The sequence below is a fragment of the Haliaeetus leucocephalus genome, unplaced genomic scaffold, assembly GCF_000737465.1.
Source record: "Haliaeetus leucocephalus isolate CR32 unplaced genomic scaffold, Haliaeetus_leucocephalus-4.0 Scaffold439, whole genome shotgun sequence".
Classification (NCBI taxonomy): domain Eukaryota; kingdom Metazoa; phylum Chordata; class Aves; order Accipitriformes; family Accipitridae; genus Haliaeetus; species Haliaeetus leucocephalus.
The window spans coordinates 3,411,798-3,433,003 of NW_010972875.1; the positions used below are offsets into that span (position 1 = coordinate 3,411,798).

Consider the following 21,206-nt stretch of genomic DNA (forward strand, 5'->3'; position numbering starts at 1 on the left):
TGCAGTAGGATTAGATCAGCTGTGTTCTTCTAGTCCCTGTTCATTTCAGGTGTTTCGTTCTAACAACATCAATGCAAATATGCCAGCTCTTTATAGGCAGAAATTCCCTTTCCACTGTTGGAATTCTTTTGTGTAAGTAGTATGTGTGGAGTTTCTTGGGTTGAATTCTTGATTTCTTTTCTAACTCTCCAAAAGCCTAGATTGAGCTTAGACTCCTTTGGCTGGCACCGGAAGTATTTGATGCAATTAAGACTGTACGTGGTTTTGTCAGTGTAAAAGTATGTCACTAGATGTAGATGGAAAAATACCTGCTTGTTGTTTTGAAATGAGACTTGTAGGGAGCCTCTGTCAGCTCTTTCCCCTGGATATCCTCAGCCTTTGGAAAAGGAGGGAAGTTATTATAGATCGTCTTTGCCTGGAGGGTGATTTCCCCCCTGCCTTACCTAAATTTGCTGCTTCCATTCCAAATAATCTTGGTTTTGTGCAAGAGACTAAATACACAGATGTGTGCTAGCGGATATCAGGGCTGGGGAGGAGAAGGGGGAAAAGCTATTTACTTCTTGGTCTTTCACAGGACTTTGCTTGAGGATAACCCAGGTGGAATCATTCTTAGTACTGATGATTACTTTTATAAACATGGACAATACCATTATGATGCCGATTGCTTAGGGGAAGCACATGACTGGAACAGGAAACGAGGTGAGAAATAAATAAGGGATTAGCTTGCTCGTTTACAGTTCAATGCTTGTGTGCCATTTAAAAAGCTGCCTGTCTTGTAATGCCTGTGTCGTAGGACAAGCATTTATCCCATCATAGAAGTATTTTTTAATATGTGTGTGGAAAAAGAATATGAGCACAAACTCGAAGTCATCTGCCCATTGTGTGTTTTGCAATTAAAAAGGCCAGTGTCTTTGTCAAAAGATTCTTTGGTCCCCAGATTTTGTCATGGTATGTATTTTGGGTTTTGTCCAATTTCTGGAGTGGTAATCTGTACCATCTTCCAGAAATATTTCTTCTGAGATGAGCCATTATATATGCATATGCAATAAGTAATGAGGATATTGATACAAATAACACTTACACAGATATTTTCCTGCTCTTGATTATTTTTTTTCTCTTGAGCACTACATTGTTTGCAAATTTAAAATTATAAGAGCAAGACAGAATAAATGATTTTTGTTTTTCTTTCCATAATCGGTGTATTTTTTGATAGTGGCTCCCACTAAGCTCACCATAGAACAACTCTTTTTAAGCCTTTTTTTGCTAAATTTGAACCATGATCACTTTTCTACTGTCAAATTTCTAACCAGTGGAGAAATGAGTTCATAAGGAATGTGTGATTCAACAATAACTTTGATTGTTCAGATGCATTGTAACATAGCTACAGAAACATGGTGCTGTATCTCAAAGCTAGTGATTCTAAACATTTCATTACTGTGTATTTAAATTACAATAATTCTTTTGATTTTTCATATTTTATACAGTTTACAGAGTGGACTAATCTTAAGACTGTTATAAAGCCAAGAATTTTGTATGCAACAAAGAAGTCCACTTTAAGGTGATCATGTAGTTTTTTTTTTTTTTAGTTTAATTTACTGATTGATTAGTCATCTTGGTGCATTTTACATCTGCATTTTCATTCCTTGATTATCATACATACGTTAATGCAAAAGAATAATGCCATATCTGAGTAGCTTTACATGTGAGGGGGGGATTTCTAAAATAAAAGAGGGCCTTGTAACAGATCAAGCTGTAGCAAGAGTTCTTTACACAGTGGTTAATCATTATGGATTATCTACTTAAAAAAATACCACAAATTTAGAGAATTAGTATAAATATTACGTGTCAACCCTATTATAATGAAATTAACTATACCACATTCTTTTGTACATGTGTGTCTTTCAGCCAAAGAAGCATTTGAAATGAGAATCTCTCCTATAATAATAGACAACACAAACATACAAGCATGGGAGATGAAGCCTTACGTTGCTTTGGTTAGTACTACAGTTTGATCAATGTGAAAAGGGATTATTGACCAGCATGGCGGCAACATATGTTTCAAAATGAAATTGTCTTTCTCAGTCTAGCTGTTATTCCACAACAAAGTCTGGAGTCAAAAAAGTGTTACGTGGAATCATATTACCCAGTGTCATATTCTGTGTGCGTCTGAGTATTGACCTGGCCTAGTTTCCAAGTGACAAAGCCAAGTGCTTTGCAGTTGGGAGCAAAAATAAATATTGTTGAGGAAACTAAATTCTGTTCCTGTTTTATATGATCGGTAAAATTATAAGCTAAATTTAAAATATAATCAGCACTAATTAATGATTGATGTTTGCTGCTCCATGAAACTTGAAAACTCAGTCATAGTTTCATCCTAAATGTGACATAGAGGCAGATACCAGCTAATCAGTTGGAGGGTTAGAGTTATCAAATGTTGCTAGCTTGCTTGAAGTTACGCAGGTTTACTTAATTTTTATTGAAGTAATCAAAATAATGCACCTGCACTGTTTTATGTTAGTAGTGTAGTGCTTTTATTTAGTGACTGAAAATGAACTGCTTTTATTTAGTACTAAGTAAATGCAATCTACATTTAACTTCCACAGTTATATTTAATGATCTAAATAACTTGGTGAACTCTGTTATAGGTTTCTCGTACTCCAGTTTTCTGGAGCTTCTCACCTTTTCACTTAATAGTTTCTAAATAAGCATCAGCACATTTAGACTCTAGCTCTTACTTTGCTGTTGATCATTCACCATTTTGGTTCGTAGTTTTAATAGTTTTTTTTACGCTTACAGAACTGCATTATTTTATAAACTTGGTTCTGATTAACAGAAATAATACATCGGAAGAAATACTATAAAGTAGATCTGGGATTTCTCTTACCATGGTATAGAAACACATCAGAGAGTGTAGTACATAAAACTGACAGCTTTTGAGCAGATAATCTACATATGCCGCATGTGGTAATGGATTAGTGAACAGTGGGACTTAACACAGATAATTTTTATTAATAAAATTTTTATTTCATTATCCTTGCATTTATTAACAGTTGTCAGATTAACAGTTCTTCACAAATTAAGTCCTTGATTCTGCTGTATGCTGAAATAAAGATACAATAAAAGTTCTTCCAGCAAGTGCAGGGTTTGGTAAGGTGACAAGAATTTTTTCTGAAAACAGGAATGGGACGGTATGGCACAGTACTTGCAGTGTTTCTCCTGATTAGGTTTGGGGCTCATGTTCTGTCATGATGAGACGAGACCATATAAGGACCATTTAGTTGCAGCCTGCCCAAGTTTCCCATATGGCAGGAAGACTGTCCACAGTAGCTGTGTCAATGTAACTGAATTGCTTGTTTTGGAACTGGCTCGCATCTGATCAGCTCTGAATGTAAGCAGTGAGCTTTTCTAATGTCTTGGAGAGGCTGTGTAGACATGTGCATGTTATACCTGATATTCTGCAGTCTTGACTCAGAGGAGTTAGAACATTTAAAGGGATGATACAGTGATTTTTTTTTTTTTCTGTGATCATGGCACACATTTAATTTTACAGTAAAAGGTCCCTATACATGTTTTCAAAAATCTCCATTTGTACTATCAGAAGTGAAACACTGAACAAAAGCATGTTATTTCAAATGTTTAATTGTCTTTGAAAAATACAAAAAACAGCTTTAAAGAAGCAGGCTATACATGTATGCTTTTTCATAGAAATAAGAAATGGCTGATGTGGCTTGTTCTGTTTTATATCTGTTCTATTCAGGCTCAGCAGTTCAAATACAAAGTCATGTTCCGAGAACCAGACACTTGGTGGAAGTTTAAACCAAAAGAACTTGAAAGGTAAGAATGTAAAGGAGAATTTCATATTAGATTGTATACCTTTCACAGTCTATAAAGTATGATTTTTAAAAAGGTATCGCTTAGTACAATAGCTAGTGAAGTAGCAAGATATCAGTCAAGATTTTTGTGATAATAAGTAGCTTTTTAATAATTTTTCTTCTACAATGCTAACTTTTATGGGATTTTATATGTATTACAAGATATTTTTTTTTCTGTCACTTTAATTACATACAAAAGATACTGTTAGCAATAGATATTTTGTAATGTTTTCATGATTGCAATTCTTTTGCATTTAAGGTACAGTGGCTGCTCCTTTGAGTTCCTGAGGTTGCAGAATGATGTCAAGTTGGGGCTGGGTTTGCATCCAGCTGGTCTGTTGCCTTACTTGAATTGTTTCTGCTGTCACTGAGTTTAAGGCAATCAACACCTCATGGCCTGAGAGTGACAAACCCCTGTGTATCACCATTGTTGTTTACCTCTGCTTTAGCAGGACCTTCCACATAGTCATAGAGCCATTACTTAGAGCCAAAATAGGCAAGACATAAACCCTATGTAAGTGAATAAGGTAGATAGAAGATTGGCTGGATGCCAGGTTCAAAGGGTATGATCAGTGGTTCAGAGTCCAAGAGGAGGCAGATGCCCTCTAGGATAGTGGTTCAGAGTCCAAGAGGAGGCTGAGACCCTCTAGGATGAATAATACTAGGGCTGCTGCTATTTGATGTCCTTTTTATGACTTGGATGCTGGGGCAGAGTGCACTCTCAGCAGATTTGCAGATGATACCTAATTGAGCAACAGTAGTTTGTTTAGCTTTAGGAGGAGAATGTTAAGGAAGGATCGTATTGTTGTCTTCAGCTAACTTTTGAGAGGTTACAGAGAAGACTAAAAAGATCTCTTCTGAGAATTGTGCAGGGATAGGACAAAACACACGTAAGCAAGTTGGAACTTGGGAAATTTTGATTACATAAAAAAAACCCCAAACTTAATTTGAGGTCAGGCACTGAAAGAGTTTGCCCAGAGAGTTTGTAGACTTTCAGTCATTGGGGATATTAAAAATTTGGCAAGACAAAGCTCTGTACAAGCTGTAAGTAGGAGGTTGGACTATGTGACCTCCAGAAGTCCCTTTCAACATATAAATTATTTTGTGATTTCATAATATCTGTTGTCATCTGAATTTGCATGCTTAGCTTAAGGTTGGCCACTTTTCAAGCAAGGCAAGGAAGATTATTTTCTTTCCTAAAATAGAACTTAAATATTTTCTCCTGTACCCTCGATTTCTGTTTTGCCATCCTTGGCAGGATTCACTTGTTTTGGGTTGAACTGCTGCAGAGCACATCGCTAGTTGGTGTTGTAACAGAGTCAGTGAAAATTTCTAGCCAAAGGGTGTCCAAATAATAAGTGAAAAGGTTTTCCTCAAGGCTCAAGGAGTTCTTAGATTAGCAAAACCAGAAAAGGAAGACTGAATTCAGAAATCTTCCATACCCAGTTTGATACCCTGCATCACTGTCAAGATCTGATATGGTGTGTTTCTGATACTTACTTGAAGACGATGTGTTATTGGTACAGTTTTAGACTTCAGTATTGAGCAAAACATCCTATTGCAGAACAGGGCCACCAGGTGGGGTGGAGAAGTCAAGTGGAGCAGCAATTTGTCTGGAATGCCTTAGTGCACTGATATGGAAAGAATTGCTGTTTCACAGCTTTCACCCTGGCCCCCTGAATTCTCTGGTTAGCCTTGCTGTAAACTTACTAAATTATTCTCTTCTCTCATTGTAGTATACAAATCTGAAATATTTCTTTTTCAAATTTTTCTTTTTTAATCGTAGGCGAAACATTCATGGTGTATCTAAAGAAAAGATCAAAAGAATGTTGGAACGGTATGAACACTGCCTTACTGTTAGTTCGATATTGGATTCTTCAGTCCCAGACAAATCAGAAGCTGCTGGCTGGATTGAAGATCCTTGTCAGGAGGAAAGCCATAGGTTAGATCCTTTTAGTAGCTTTGTAGTCTCAAAGAGAAGGCTAAAAATTCAAACTTCATAGCAATGGAACCTGGATAATGCTGTTGAACAGTGAATGCATTAGAAAAATTAGTTCAATAATAAAAATAAATACACTACATAGTTTTCTTAATTTTTAAGAATTTCAGGATTTCTAGAAATGAGCAGTCAAGGGATCTAGTAAACTAACTGATGCTTTTTGAAAACCTCCCAATATGGATGTGTGTTATTTTTCAATTAGCCAATCTTGATTGACTTTCTCTTATCTTAGAAATGTGCTGTTGGATGTATGTTGTAGATACAAAACACTTAAAATCTATAAAATGCTTTTCAGAAGAACGTAGTCACAACTACAAGCAAGTTACTATTTCTGAGTCTGTGTGTTGGTATTAAATGACGTCTTTGTGGTTCGTGCAGTAGTAACAAGTTATCTAGTTGCTCTTGAGTATATTTACCTTAGACTTGTCTAGATTTGTGTTGGTTGTATACAGGACTATTTTGTAGTGGCTAATCTGAATAATGCTGTATACGCGTTATAGGAAATCAGATTTTATTGTAGTTATTTCATTTGGTTTTTGCATGCTTAATGTATTTGAAATGAAGTGGGCACTGATAATTAATGGTATGTAGTTGATTGTGAAAAATGTTATGACAAGAAACGGCACGTCCTCTCCTAGTTAACTTCTAGACTTTCTGTAGCATTGAACCATCAGGAGAGAGCAACAATCATTAAATAAAAGCATATTCACCAGGTTTGCTGATCTGAAGGAGGCAATGTCTGGCAGCATAGTGCTTCAGTACATAACTAAATGCTGGGAATGGTGGAAAATAGACTCATAAGAAAATATTCTTAGCTCTGTGCTGAAGTAAAAAAGGGATACTTACCAAGGAAAGTTCCGCTTTGCTTAGCTCCTCCTTTTTTAGAAAGGAGTGTTGAGGTTAGGGCTAAGTCATCTTAAATTTGTTTTCCTCTCACTAGAGTTTTCCAGTTGGATGATTAGTATCCTAAAAGGTGGTTTCTGGTCTGTAATTTGAAACTGCTAAATAGCCAAGCCAAAACCAAAAATGTGCACAAGTGCTTAAAGAATGTTTGAAATGGGTTTATCTTTCATTACAATTTGTCTTTCAGAAAGAGAGAGGCACATTCTGATGTAAAGGAAGAAAAACCTTTTGCTTCTGATGCGGAGCCTCTTGAATTAGCTGAAGATGATAAATCTTTTCCCAGTACTTCTCTAACATTAGAAATTAACTGTGATCCTGAACATTTTCAGAAAGAGGAAAAAGAAATGGAACATAACTCAGTGGAACACAATTCTGAGAACGGCATGGTTCAAGATGACTTGAATGTTTATTTATCAGATTGTGTAGTAAAAGAACTGCCCTTGGAGAAGAAAGAAGAAAAGGGAGAAAAAATAGAAGAAAATACTGGAACAGAAATGGACGAGATTGATGTGACCACAACTGAAGAGACTCTGTGCTTGCATACAGGAGGAGTTGAGGAACACAGTGATAACAACATTCTCGAAGTTCAAACTGAAGTTGAAAAATCTGGCGAAATATGTATGGAACCAAAGTCAACACAAAGTAGTAATGTAGTGGAACCAAGCAGTTCAGCTTTTGACATGTCAGGAAAACCAGAACTACTAAACTTTCTGGGTGACTGGCCTGTAGAACAAACAATGGGACAGAGAGTCAAAAGAGCTAGAAGACTAGAAAAATCTTCTCTGAAAAGCGATAAGGAAGGTAAAACTCCCAGTCAGCAGCATTCTGAGTTAGGTAAAGAGCAAGTGGGCCTGCCTGGGACCTGTACTGTTGAAAAAGGACATGAGGAAGAAAATCTAGCCTCTAGCTGTTCCTCTGTTAGTTCAGATAAGGTTACACTGGAATTGCAAATGATAGGACATTGGCCTGTCTCAGGGTCATTAGAACAGAGACAACAAAGGTCAAGGAGAATGAGAAAGACAAGTCTAAATCAGTCCGATGAAGGTAGAAATACTGAAGGTGACATTAATAGAAGTGCTCTTGAGACTGTCGATGTGCTTCGTGGGACACCTGTGAACACTGCAGAGCAACCGGACGCAAAGAGTTTGCATATGCACCAACCTGAAACGGTAGCTAGTGAAGCAGTAGGTGAGAAAAAACCTCAGCAAAATAAGAGAATGAGGAAACATCACAAATTAGCCCTCACTTTTACAAACAACAATTTGCCCCATCCCAAAGAAGAGGAACACTTCTCTATGCTTAACTCAGCAGAAGAGAAACAGGACATATGCTCATGTAGACAAAAAAGTAACCATTCACAGACTGAGTCACAGGACTTTGCTCTCCTGTGGAGATTAGAAAAGAAAATGCTTTTTCCCGAGACTACCAAAGTATTGCATGGCAGACTAGATGGCTTCAAACCCAAAGATGTAGATAATGTCTCAGAGTCTCAGGAAAAAATACCCTATCGAGTTACATATGATAAAAGTACATTTGTGGAAGAGAGTGAACTTAGCAATATTGATGAGTCTGAAAAGCTAAATATGCTATGTAAGCTCTTTGAATCTGTTTCATTTGAAGCTCTGAAAGATCTGTATGAAAGATGTAACAAAGACATAGACTGGGCCACAGGTCTGCTGTTAGACTCTGATGAAAAGTTATGCAAAGATGTTGATACTGAATGCTTTCAAGTAAGAGAAGCTGAGCCAGTTGTTGCAGACCTTGATTTCAAGGCAAGTACAAACTACGGTGAGAATCTCAAAGACTGCGAACAAATGCCACAAATAATTGGGACTGGTGATATCTCTGAGCCTTCAGAAGACAAAAACTCATCACTCAGCATTGCAGAAAGTAGGGCTACCAAGGCAACCGTGACAGATGCTGATGTGTCTGACTCATTGACTGCTGCCTCACTGAATGATTCAGCGGAACTGAAAAATTCTGGAGATGCAGCCCCTAGAACTGATGCAGGCAGCTCAGCAGCCAGTATAGAGCTGTCCATTTCAGGAAAGCAGGAAGAGTCTGAGAGTCCTGCTGAAGAAACTATAAATAAGCCATCAGTCTCACAACTTGATGCAGGTTTCTGTATACCCATGACTTTGCCTCATGGTCCTAACACAACTTCTACCAATTTTAAATTTGAATTAAATAACGAAAGTGACAGTAACCCTTCAGAAAGCAATGCAGAGAATTCCACAGTGACTGCTTTATTACTAGAAATGGATCATGCACCTCTGGTTGACCTTAGGAGTGATAAAGAACTAGAGATAGATAAAGAAACCCAGGGGAGTTCCAGGGAGACACGTAGTAAAGAAGAAATCGAAACTCTGAGCAGGCATGAAGCTAAAGTCAAGATACAAAGCCCTATACCAGCATCACGTGCAGCCTTCAATATAGATTGCCTAGAACTAACATTACCTCCTGAACTGGCACTCCAATTGAAAGAAATATTTGGGCCTGTTGGCATTGATGCAGGTATGGGCATAATTATATCCGTATTTTTATGAAAAAACTCACTTTGGGTAAGAAAAGCTTTCTTCCTTTGCCTGTGCTTTTTTCCCTGTTGAGTTGTTAATGCAAAAATGGAACTGAACTAGGCGTGGCATAAAATAGAAATGCAGTAGTGCTACCTTCTGCCTTTGTCTTTTTGTACATGCAAATACTTTAATAAGAAAATATATTGGCTTATTTGCATTTTGAGCCTATATTCAAACTCTGAAGGGATATTAAGATGATGAGGAAGATGCAAATTATGACTGATTAGGAAAAAAGGAAAAAAGAAAGCTTTAGGCGTTGGTTAAATTGGGGAAAGAGATGAATTGTTTAGAGAGAAGATAAAGTGCGGCTATACTTAAAAGATGAAAACAGACTAGTCTGCTGAGAGACTAGGATGAAGGAAGCTGTAAGCAGCTTGAATGTGCATCACAAAAGTTAAACTGATAGAAGAAAGAAGAAGAGAAAACACAAGTAATATATAGCTTGTTTGGTTTTTTTTTCTCTCTTTTTTTTTTTTTTTTCCTCCTGAAGATTACTTGATGTGAAACCCTGGATACCTGATTTATTGGTTGGTTTGACTGCTGGCCTCTTTGCCTTCCAAGCTTACCTCCTCCAAAAAAAAGTTTGGTTTTGTTAGCAGAAAGGTGTTTTATTGTGTCTGAAATACGCCCTGCCTTTTTATTTGATACATAGGTACTTCTGGTCTTTTTATTTTTGAAAGGGTGAGAAACAATACCACAAAGATTTTTTTTTTTTAGGGAAAAGATGTATCATTATGATACCACGATAATTCTTGCCATTTCCTTTAGAATTAGAGGGGATACTCCAAGTTTGCTTCTCTGAGTTCATGTGTGTCATGGTTTAACCCCAGCCACCAACTAAGCACCACGCAGCTGCTCACCCACTCCCCCCACCCCCACCCAGTGGGGTGGAGGAGAGAATCGTAAGGAAAAAGGTAAAACTCATGGGTTGAGATAAGAACAGTTTAATAGAACAGAAAGGAAGAAACTAATAATGATAATAATAAAATGACAATAATAATAATACTAAAAGGATTGAAATATACAAAACAAGTGATGCACAATGCAGCTGCTCACCACTTGCCGACCGATGCCCAGTTAGTTCCTGAACAGAGATTCCCCCTAGGCCAGCTCCCCCCAGTTTATATACTAGATGTGACATCACATGGTATGGAATACCCCTTTGGCCAGTTTGGGTCAGGTGCCCTGGCTGTGTCCCCTCCCAACTTCTTGCGCCCTTCCAGCCTTCTTGCTGGCTGGGCATGAGAAGCTGAAAAATCTTTGACTTAGTCTAAACACTTTTCAGTTGTTGCTGAGTACATCAGTGTGTTATCAACATTCTCCTCATACTGAATCCAAAACATAGCACTGTACCAGCTACTAGAAAGAAAATTAACTCTGTCCCAGCTGAAACCAGGACAGTATGTTTGAAAGGACGGGTGTGACTGCTGTTGGGCAGTGGCGAGTATGTTGTATTACATAAAAGCAGTTGCATGTGGATTGCAATAAAATAGGGGGAATCGCAGTTTCAGGAATGAAACTGTGGTTGTAAATTAACAGTGGCTTTGTAAAAGAAGGTTCTGCTAGAAAAATGGAAAAAAGGAGGAAAAATGTAGTTGTTCAGGTAATCATATTTCAACAAGATACAATTAATTTTTCCTACCCTTTCTGAGTTTTTGAACACCAGATAATTAATTCTATGTGGAATGCTTTTTTTCTTTTTTTTTTTTTTTAACTTGGCAGTTGCTGAAGTTTTTTTCAGGCATGACAGTTTGTGCAAAGTCTCTAGAATTCAAATCAATGTCTAGGCTACTGTACTTTAATTGCTTAGATACATTTTTATAGAATGCTTTAATGAATGTATTTTCTTTCTTCCATAAGGATCACTAACTGTTGAGGATTGTGTGGTTCATATTGATCTGAATTTGGCAAAAGTGATTCATGAAAAATGGAAAGAATCTATTCTGGTTAGTAGATTTCTTGCTTAGGATATGAGATATGGCATTCTTGTGCTTTGTCAGATCATTTGTCTCCTTATGTCTTGGTCTAAATGTGTAAGATGTAAGTATCTTTGCAAGAACAATGATAAAATACAAGAGTAGTTTGTAAAATATGTGGAGTATATCAACATGTCATAATCATCAGAACTGTTGAAAGACATTTTAAGGGATGAAGAAACTGCATGAGTGCCTCATCATAAAACCAAGTTTCTTAAAAAAGAAGGATCATAATGCATAATTTCATTACAAGATTGATCAAAAATTCCACTGGCCAAAAATCATTACTGGCTTTTAGACATATAAGAAGAGTTCTTCTATGAATAATAATGTATACAAAATATTTCCATGTATATTAATTGAGAAGAGTTCTCTAACCTCTGTTCCTTCGTAGCCTTATGAAACTTGGAATGCTTTTTAGCAAGATTTTTGTTTGGTTTATTTAATTAAGGTTATGAAATCAGCAGTGGGACATGTTCCTCTAGTTCGATGTGTTTTTGGAGAGATAGTTCTGTCTTCTAAACTTCACTTCGTAATTATTTTTCTTAAATATATTTATTTTAAAATATCCAATCTGAGAAATACTGTGAGACATTATTTTGGAGCTGGTTTACTCAGAAGCTAACACTTGTGAAGTTTCACTGCAAAATTTATAGCTTACTTGTAACATTCATGGTTTTACTATTTTTATTTAGAAGCGTCAGAAGAGAGATGAATCACGTAAGTTGTCTGCAGAAGGTATGTTACGTATTTCTCTTAACTGTAAAAATATTTAATTCTCATTATAAAAATATTTTATTGTTTGAAACGTCAGTAAGGTTGCAAATATTCTCTCTATTGAAAAATGATGGATTCATTTATTAAGCTAAGCTTTTATTTATTGACCTTGGTTCCATTTACCATTTTCTTACGGAGGTGTGTGGGGGGAAAGAAGTTAATTATAAGCAGAATCACTAGTCCCAGGTAGATGCAAGCAAAAAGCGTATCATTTTGTGTAGTTCAGAGAACTTAAAGAGAAGCTCTGGTTGGATCAGACAGCTGTTTGGCAGGATTTATGTAATCTCTGTGGCAAGTAAAGGTGTGGCCAGAGAATTACTAGCAGAGTACGATTTCTGCAGGTGAGGGAAGGAGGTCAGGAATGCAACATTCACACATTGTTGTCCTTGTCAGAGAAATTGATTGTAGCAGGAAGATATATGTCCTTGTTCAAAAAGTGTTAACATCTCTGGCAATCTAGTTTTCATTCAGCTTCCAGAAGAAATGTCCCTCTACAGCAGAACCCCACTTCTCTTGCATGGGACCTGGGTGAAGACTTGGATTGCTGTGTGGGTGCAAACTCTCCATGCGAATGACCAAACAGTGCTGTTAGCATTAACTCATAGAAGTGTAAAACCAGATTGTTAAGCGTCTGTCCTTAAGTTGTAGAGGAAAGGCAGGTAAACGTGTAAATAAGTCAATAATTCTCTTATAAATGCAAACAAACCTCCCCACTTAACTTACGTGCAAGGTAGTTTAGAGCTGTAAGATATGTCTTGGTACTTGAGAATTGGGTGAGGGAGTCTGATGGTTTTACTCTTGTTTTATAAAATAGACAAAGATAGTCAAACAGTCTTTGGAGAATAGAAGTGAGGAAGGTGAAAACAGTGTGTTGTTTTCTGGTTTAGCATTAATAATATTGTTTCAAAAAACCCCAAACCATCTAGTTTGAAAAACTTATCTTAATTATTTTGTCTTTGCTTGTATAAATAAGCTAATAATTGTTTTGTCACCTCATTTTTATTGCTTTTGAAGGTCCTACTGTGATTCAGCAGATAGATACAGATGACTCAGAAATGCTGTTACCTCACAATGCAGACAGTAAAATCCAGAAGAAGAAAATGAGCTGGGTTTCAGGCTCATCTAATGACATACAGACTAGAAAACCAGCAACATCAGACATTTTTCCTTTTATGGATCACTGGAATGCTCAGATTCAGAAAGTTTCTCTAAGACAAATAATTTCGGAAGAAATAGCTATGCAGGAGAAACAGGATCTGGTATGGATGGCACCATTTTTTAATGCAGTTTAAATTCATAACTGTTAATGAAACAGAATATGTCTTAGCTGTTGACTCATCTTTGTGCTGCTGATTACAGCCTGAATTTGTGAGACAAATGCATGCCAATTAGTATTGTTGATTACTGTGATACAGGAGTTTGCTTGTGGTAGGTGTTTCTGATTTAAAAATATAAATCTCATTTTAAAATGTAATATTTTGATTGTTCACAAACAGATCATGGTGCATTTCACTATACAGGTTAGCGTTTGTGTTTGGTTGAATTGCTTTTTGATTGCTCACCTAAAACCAAAGATCAAAGTGTGATTTCCCACACTTTTTATTGGGAAAGCAACATCAAAAAAAGTTCTTAATTAGCTCCATGCCTTGTTTGTTTAGAAGTAGATTGAATTGATTTTAGTGTTTTTTTTGTAAGGAGAACCCACAACATTCCTAACAAATGAGACATTAAAAGAAGTACTTGAGGTTAATCTCAAAGAGGTTTCTGTAACCTGTCAGAAAATAGTTATTTTAAAATATATTTTTATTAATTCTGTATCTTCCACACAGTTCCCATACTGTGTCTCGTTGGTGTGTGCATAATGCTGCCCTCTACTGCCTGGCAGTTGTTCAGAACAGGCATTTTTATTTGTAATTGTGTCTGATAAGTAGCTGTCCTAAAAAAGAGGAGCTTTGTTTCTACTGGTATGGAAAGTTGGATGGATTAGCCTGTACTTTGAAAGAATGGCTTGTGGATTCTTTCTTTGAACTGCATGTATGTGGCTTACTGATAATAACAACTGTGATGTCCGCAGCTTTATTTTCAGTTTGGATTCATGGAGCTTGGCTTTGTTTTGACCACTTCTCCCCCCCCCCCCCCCCCCCCCGAGCATTGGAATGATCAGTCCAATTTATTCTGGGCTATAATTATGTTTTCTTCTCAGCATGACTTCACAAATATGAATATTTATACACCAAAACAAATTTGTTTACACTGTTTAATAATAAAATGTTGTTTCAACCCCAGGCCCTCTATAAATATAGAGTAGAGAGGTGGACTTTGCACAGGCTTAGCATTGGACTAGATAGACTAGCAGGGAATGCATTCCAAAACTTAAATTCCTCCTAAAGAAATCCTCCTGTTGCTTTGTCCAAGTTATGAGGGAGCTCCAGATGAGTCACTTCAAATGATTACAGAGTACTGCAGTGTTGTATAATACAACTCACCTGTCCCTACTTTATTTTCATCAGATCAGTGTGGCAGGCTGATATTGGCATGTTGTCATTGCTGTGGGTGCATACCTACTGAGTAGATATTTTTTGAAATCTTAACTAAGCAAAGTTGGATTGGCTCTGCTGTTAGTATATTTTGTTCTAATCAAGAACTTGTAATATTTTTCCTTTGTCTTCTGGGTAGAATCGTGTTCCTTCTATGGTTAGAAAAGACTGTGCCGCTAAACTAAAGGAGAAGCAACTTTTTGAGATGTTTCCAACTATGAATCAAAATTTCTTAATGGATGTCTTCAAGGACAACAAGTAAGAAATCTTTTAAGTTCTTCGAAAAAATGGTACTCGGTAACAGTCTATAGTGCACAGTTACTGTCTTAAATATTTAGAGTTAAGATACTGCTAAAGAATGGCTTTTTCCAAACTAGCACGTTTTTTATAGCTCTAAAGGCAAAATTAGGTGGTCTTAAAAGCAAAAAGGACATAAAAACTCTATGTGTAGCCTTGTTTCTTTTTTTGGGGAGTAGATAGTTTATCCCATTGGGAGAATGTCTCTGGCTGTTGACCTCTGACTGACTGTCAGTGGAACTGCATATTTGCTCTAGAGCTGAGGTTTAAATTAAGTGGGAGAAATTAGTGGGGGTGGTAATACTGGGTTCACAGAAAATGGCATCTGCCCAAGAGGAAAACTACCATCACCTGATGGTAGCTGTGAGTACTTTCCTGGTTAATACAGCAGCTCTGAAGGAGTGAGCCATCTCTCTATATCTTCCTGCTGACATTCTCTTTCTCTCTTCTGCATTATATTTCTGGGGTATGTGGCTACCTTCTTAAATCCAAGTTCCTGAGAACTGAGCTTTTTTTTTTTTTCCCCCAAGAGAAGCTTCTTTTTCATGCTTGGCCAATTGAATGTCTCTCCATACGGGTTTGCATGCCTACTTGTCAGTCTTTCTGCTTGTCCAGGTTGTTATCAAAACCTTTCCTTATGGGATGTTTAAAATACGTCCTTCATCCATCTCTATAGCTCAAACATTTCACCATCTCTTGTTTTTTACATTCTAAATTATCTTCATACTGTTGCCTTTCCAAAAATCTATCTTTACTTTTGATCAGTCTTCCTCTTGTCTGCTTAATGAACAGCAAGAAGAATAAAGAAGAAGGAGGGCTTCTTAGAAATCTGATGGCAACTCATGTCCTATTCTTATTTCATTAAATTTAATAACAAAGCTTGACTGGAAATACAAGGATTTTCCTGCATAATGGTTTCAGAAAATGGAGCTACTTTTAAACTATTTGTACTACCTAACCCTGACCAGAGAAATTTAAGATGAAGTAACTTATCCAGCCCCAAAAGCAGTGTTTACTTCTAAACTAATGTCTGTTTGATTAAGGTAGGGTGCAATTTACTTCAGTATTTCATTGTCTTTTTAATATTCAAGTGCTCCTCAAGTACATTTCAATCAACCAAGACTGCATGTATGTTGATGCCAGTAATGCAGTACAGTGAGTCCACAAGCCTTTCTGTAATAAGGTGGAAACCTCCATTCCAATGCTTTATTTCCATTGTCATCTATTTCTATAACAATATCAAGGTTTGTAATATGCATTTTAATAAATGTAGCAGCTATTTATGTATTTGTAAAGTCACAGATTTTACTTATCCTTTACAGCTACTCTTTAGAACAAACCGAACAGTTTCTGAACTGTGTTCTGGAGGCAGATCCTGTAAAAACAGTTATAGCTCAAGACAATGTTCAGCAAAATGAAATTGTTTCTTCCTACAGTGCTGCAAAGAACCGGGAGAAGAAGGTATTTTTATTTTTTGAAAATAGTAGTTACTAACATATCCAAAGTTATGTTAATGAAAACACCCTACAATGCATACTTAGCTTCAACATTGCAAATTCCTACAGGCAAAAAAAAGTAAGGAAGAGGATGATCCTTTGAGTGAAAAATTTCAAGAATTTGAGTATCCACAATATGATGACTTAAGAGCAGAAGCTTTTTGTCACCAGCAAAAGAGACAGGAATGTTTGAAAAAGGCTGGGGAGGCCTATCGCATGGGTATGAAGCCTGTGGCAGCATTTTATGCACATCAGGTAAATGTAAATGTGGTGCTTTTTGCCTGATTTTGGAGAGGTACTTAAATACTGAATCGTAAGTGATAAGAAAAACATTCTGCCTACTAGAGTTGATTAATTTGCTCAATTACTGTTCCATGTCTGATTGTTATATTGAGAATCACCTTACAAGTAAACTCCCTTTCACTAGTTGTGATGCTGATACAGGAAGCTAGTGTAACCAAATTCAGTGCCAGACCTCATGAAAGATGATATTTAGTGCTTAGTCACACATCACACATGCTTGTTTTCTCATAGATCTCATTCTCGCATCCACATACTTCTAAGCACCAAGGTTTGTGTTCATGTGGTCTGGCCAGGTTCACTCATGTGACATGGACTGTAGCAAACACCAGTATTTGAATCCTTCATATGACCCTTGGATTCCTCTTAATTGGTGATGAACTGTTTTTAGACACGTCTTTTGTACTTTTTAGGAGTCAGGTATTAAGATGTCAACTTTTGACTCAGAATCTTGCTTGCTTCATCCTTGATAAATCTTGGGCAAGATTGCTGCCTGCTGTCTTTACTTCCTCATTCTGACTATCTTTATGGCTACAGGCTGTCTTGGGTTGGGATAAATGAGGTGTGGTATGCCATGCTTTTTGCCATCCATCTGGTTTTGGAGTGTAGATCTGCTGCTGATGAGTGTTGTGTGCTCTGGCCTTGGAGCACAGGCTCTCTGGTCTTGATTCAAGCACGTTTCTCGATATATACCAGTATGATTACTGTTGATCATTGCTGTTGATCGTATTCTTGATTATAAGTATCAACTGTTCTTGTAACTGCTCCTGTACATTGGTTTCTTGGTGCCTTCACATGAGATCCTTCCATTCACACTACTCTTAAAAATTCTGTTACAAATATCTTCAAAGACTGTAGCTTTTTTTCTGATCTAATAGCATATAAAAGTTTGATAAGAATTCACATTATAGAAGCATTTAATTCTAAACTATGAATTGCATTACGACAGAACAAAAATGTAATAACGAATCACTTGAATTTTCTTATCTTAAAAAAGCTTTCATGCAGTTTATGTTTAGATTGTTACTATGCATGTAGGAAATACTGATTATTGGTCTTTATAATGAACTCTTTATGTTCTTGGTTTATATATTCTTAAAGTTTGGAGAGATTCTCAACAAAGGTCTCCATGCTTTTAAATAGAAATCTACTTTCAAGTCCTTACTTTTGTTCTTGGTCAGAACGACAAGTACAGTCTGCAAATTTATTACATATTTTCTTTTAGGTAATAAAAAGGCAAACTAAGCTGCCTTTACTCATGAAAAATACTTTATGCTTGGTGGCCTTAGCTGTCTTGGGAGTCCTCTGCAAGTGAGAGTTATGGGGCTGGTGTCTCTGGTCTGCCACTAATATACTTCAGATGATCCATTTTAAGAAAGACAGGCTGTCACTTCTGTTCTCTTGAGCCTTTGTCAGTCCAATACCTGGATTTAAGTCTTCCATTCCTTTTCAGACTGTGCCTACAGATCTTCAAAGACATAATTTGTTACTTCAGTCTCTCAGATACTATCTCACTGCAAGGTTCATGGGAAATGGTACTTGTTCACTGTGTAATGTGAATAACCCTGTACTGTTCCTTACCCCTAATCCAATAGGGACTGTACTGACCTTGTCAGTCATAAAAGATCTGTCAAGTGTATTAGGAGAGATAATAGGCAACTATTAAAAAAAAAAAAAGTAAAAAAAAAAAAGGTAAGTGTTTGTCCTTGGCTTGTGTGATTTTTAGGGAATGTGTTTGGAAGAATTAACCTCAACTGTAACACTCAGCAGGTTTTTCCTGGGCTGTTGGGCAGTTTCTCTGATGTTGTTTCATTAAATTTTAGCAAAATACTTACAGAAAGTAAAATTCTATTGTTAGGATAATAAATCTGAAAATCAGCATGGAGTGTAACTTTTTAGCTTATGTAAAGACCTTATGGTTTTGTGCCCTTTCTGGCTTTTTTTCTTTCTTGTAAGCCTTTTGTTATAATTTCTTCTTTGTGCCAGCTTTGAGTAGTTTCTTAAGAACAGATTTCATGAAATCTCCTTGTGAGTAGGTCTCACTGAGCCTCTTCCAGAAGTTCTGTTGCGATTATAAATTTTACTGCTTCAAACTGTGAGTTAAAAGCACCCTGCCAGTACTGTCATTTTGAACCCAACGACCAGTGTGGAGCTTAGATTATGTCTCGGCATGTAATAGTTGCTGTGCTTCTGAATAAAGGGTCGTCTTCATGAGCAGAAGATGAAAGAAGCCAACCATGCTGCTGCTGTGCAAATCTTTGAGAAAGTAAATACTTCTTTGCTGCCTATGAATGTGTTGGATCTGCATGGTCTCCATGTGGATGAAGCTGTGAATCAGTTGTCCAGAGTGCTGCAGGAAAAAAGTGAAGGTAGGATTAAGCTAATAATTCTTGCCTCCTAAAAGTTATTCTCCTCATTTTCTACTAAGAACTCATGATGTATGGCAATATCAGAGGGAATGAATGTAATTTAATAACATGTAAAAACAACTGGCTTGTGTTTTATTTTCAAAGCTCGCCTATGGAATTGTTTTTCTTTGACATGGCAATGATTCTTTTTGCTCACTGTCTTGCCCCCCCGCCCCGTGCCTCTTTGTAAATCCTTCTGTTTTATCCTTTATGTTTATTTTTTTTTTATTGAAGACTTTATCCTTCCTGGCATTTTTAACAGCGGCGGTAATGCAAATATTTGTGTCATCTTCGCATTGTTTTGTCAGAACTATGTTGCTTTTTTAATCTTTAAAGAAAAATGATTATGTTGGAGTTCTAACCGCAATGATTATATTGTCTTCAACTTTTACGTGAAAGTGTGTGATTTGAGCTATCTTTCAGAAACTTCCATATCGATTTGTCAGCAGGATCTCTTGAGATCAGAATACTGCTGCTTCCATAAATGCCATTTTGTGCAGTTTTGCTTGAGGGCTTGTTTTTTCTCCCAGTGGAGTGTTCAAGTACTTCGTGAGTGTTCTTGCTGTAAAAAGATACATTTTCTGCATTATTAGTTTACCCTATAAATTTAAGCACACTGGGAATGCTGTTATAAGAAATATTTCTTACGCAAGGTACTACTGCACAAAGCTAATTTTTTTGAAACTTCTACTCCACACAGTAGAAACAAGTGTTCAGTGGGGCCTTAGATAATCCTTTCCTTTCAATATACATCAGCGATAATTAAATTGCATCATCTTGTGCTATTCCTAAAATGACGTCTGTATACTTTAAGCTGTAACCTAATGCTTTTTAGAGCTAAATTTCCTGAGCTGCATTTAAATCAGGAGTCCTGTAATGATGGTGGGGGCTTTATGTTGAGTCCATTCATCTAAATCTAAAAAAAAGTTCATTTCAGTGTGCATACATGGGAAAGGGATCCAATACTGGGCACTTAGTGCTGGCAGAATTAACAGTAAACTAATATAAAACCTAAATAAAGTTAAGCAAAAGAGAGAAAGAGAGGGTAGTTGAGGAAAGATGTCATGTGAACTGATAATCTCGAACTGGCAAATCTTGGCTTGTTGTGAGAATCCAGTTTAATTTATATTTTTTGCTCGTTTTCAAACTCTTCATCACTTTAGGTTGCTGTGATCTGTGGGAGAAGAACAATTTCTTTTATTGTCAGGGCTAGATGCCCTAATAAAGCTCATGTAATGTATTGATCTGTTGATTCATGTGCTCCAACATACCAGAAGTTAGTCAAAATAAGTGTGACTTAAATGTCAAAAACTCTGTGGATTTATATTTTCCTTCTTCTTCCTTTCTTTATAATAAAATATTATTTCTTTATTCACATTAATTTAAGATAAAATGTGAAACAGTAGAGAGAAGTGTCACTTAATTAACTAAATTATACCCACCTCTTTTAATTTTGCAATTTTAATTTACATCACAGGATTCCAAGTGAAGATTAGATGATAGAAACAGTAAAGCTGCTATGAAATTAGAAGGATTTTGTGATGACCACAACATGTGTATTGGAAGCAATCTAGATTTAAAAAGCTTGACTATATTTTTTCAGAATATCTTTTTCCAAAGAGGGGAAAAATGGCTATGTTTATGTAAAAGATGCATAGCCAGCATGGGAAAGCAAAGTTCTAAATCACTGGTGAGAGTTTACAGAAGAATGGATGGAAAGGTTATACTGAATGCCAAGTCTCTGCTGAGGGAAAATTTTAACCGTTACAATCCCTGCTGTTACAGCGTACCAGCAGACTGGTGGTAAACCATATCTCTGTGTTATCACGGGAAGAGGAAGCCATAGTCAGGGAGGAGTTGCTCGCATCAGACCAGCAGCTATCAGATACCTCACAAGCCACAACTTCAGGTAAGTTTAGATTTTTGATACTGATACATTTTTTTCTTAACCCACATTTAACTAACTGAAAATTGAAGTTAGTTTTAGAATACTGTTAAACTACTAAAGAGATAAAGGCAGGTCTGCTGTTTCATAAATCCAATGCAATTGTGTGACACAAAACCA

The 21,206-nt window shown here is 36.7% G+C and overlaps 1 protein-coding gene across 4 annotated transcripts in view; it reads left to right on the top strand.

Annotated features, from left to right (window-relative positions):
- The window catches only part of N4BP2 (NEDD4 binding protein 2), a 38,462-nt gene that overhangs the window by 11,840 nt on the left and 5,416 nt on the right, over positions 1–21,206 (top strand). For 3 of the 4 annotated variants that reach the window (XM_010574456.1, XM_010574455.1, XM_010574457.1), the window contains 13 exons: positions 575–699; positions 1,906–1,994; positions 3,758–3,834; positions 5,659–5,814; positions 6,962–9,288; positions 11,211–11,296; positions 12,022–12,064; positions 13,118–13,362; positions 14,780–14,898; positions 16,260–16,398; positions 16,503–16,688; positions 18,934–19,102; positions 20,927–21,050. In XM_010574456.1, the coding sequence (XP_010572758.1) occupies positions 575–699; positions 1,906–1,994; positions 3,758–3,834; positions 5,659–5,814; positions 6,962–9,288; positions 11,211–11,296; positions 12,022–12,064; positions 13,118–13,362; positions 14,780–14,898; positions 16,260–16,398; positions 16,503–16,688; positions 18,934–19,102; positions 20,927–21,050 (3,885 nt within the window). Of the gene's footprint in view, positions 1–574; positions 700–1,905; positions 1,995–3,757; positions 3,835–5,658; positions 5,815–6,961; positions 9,289–11,210; positions 11,297–12,021; positions 12,065–13,117; positions 13,363–14,779; positions 14,899–16,259; positions 16,399–16,502; positions 16,689–18,933; positions 19,103–20,926; positions 21,051–21,206 lie in introns of those variants that run through there. The other variant, XM_010574458.1, reaches the window with a different exon arrangement.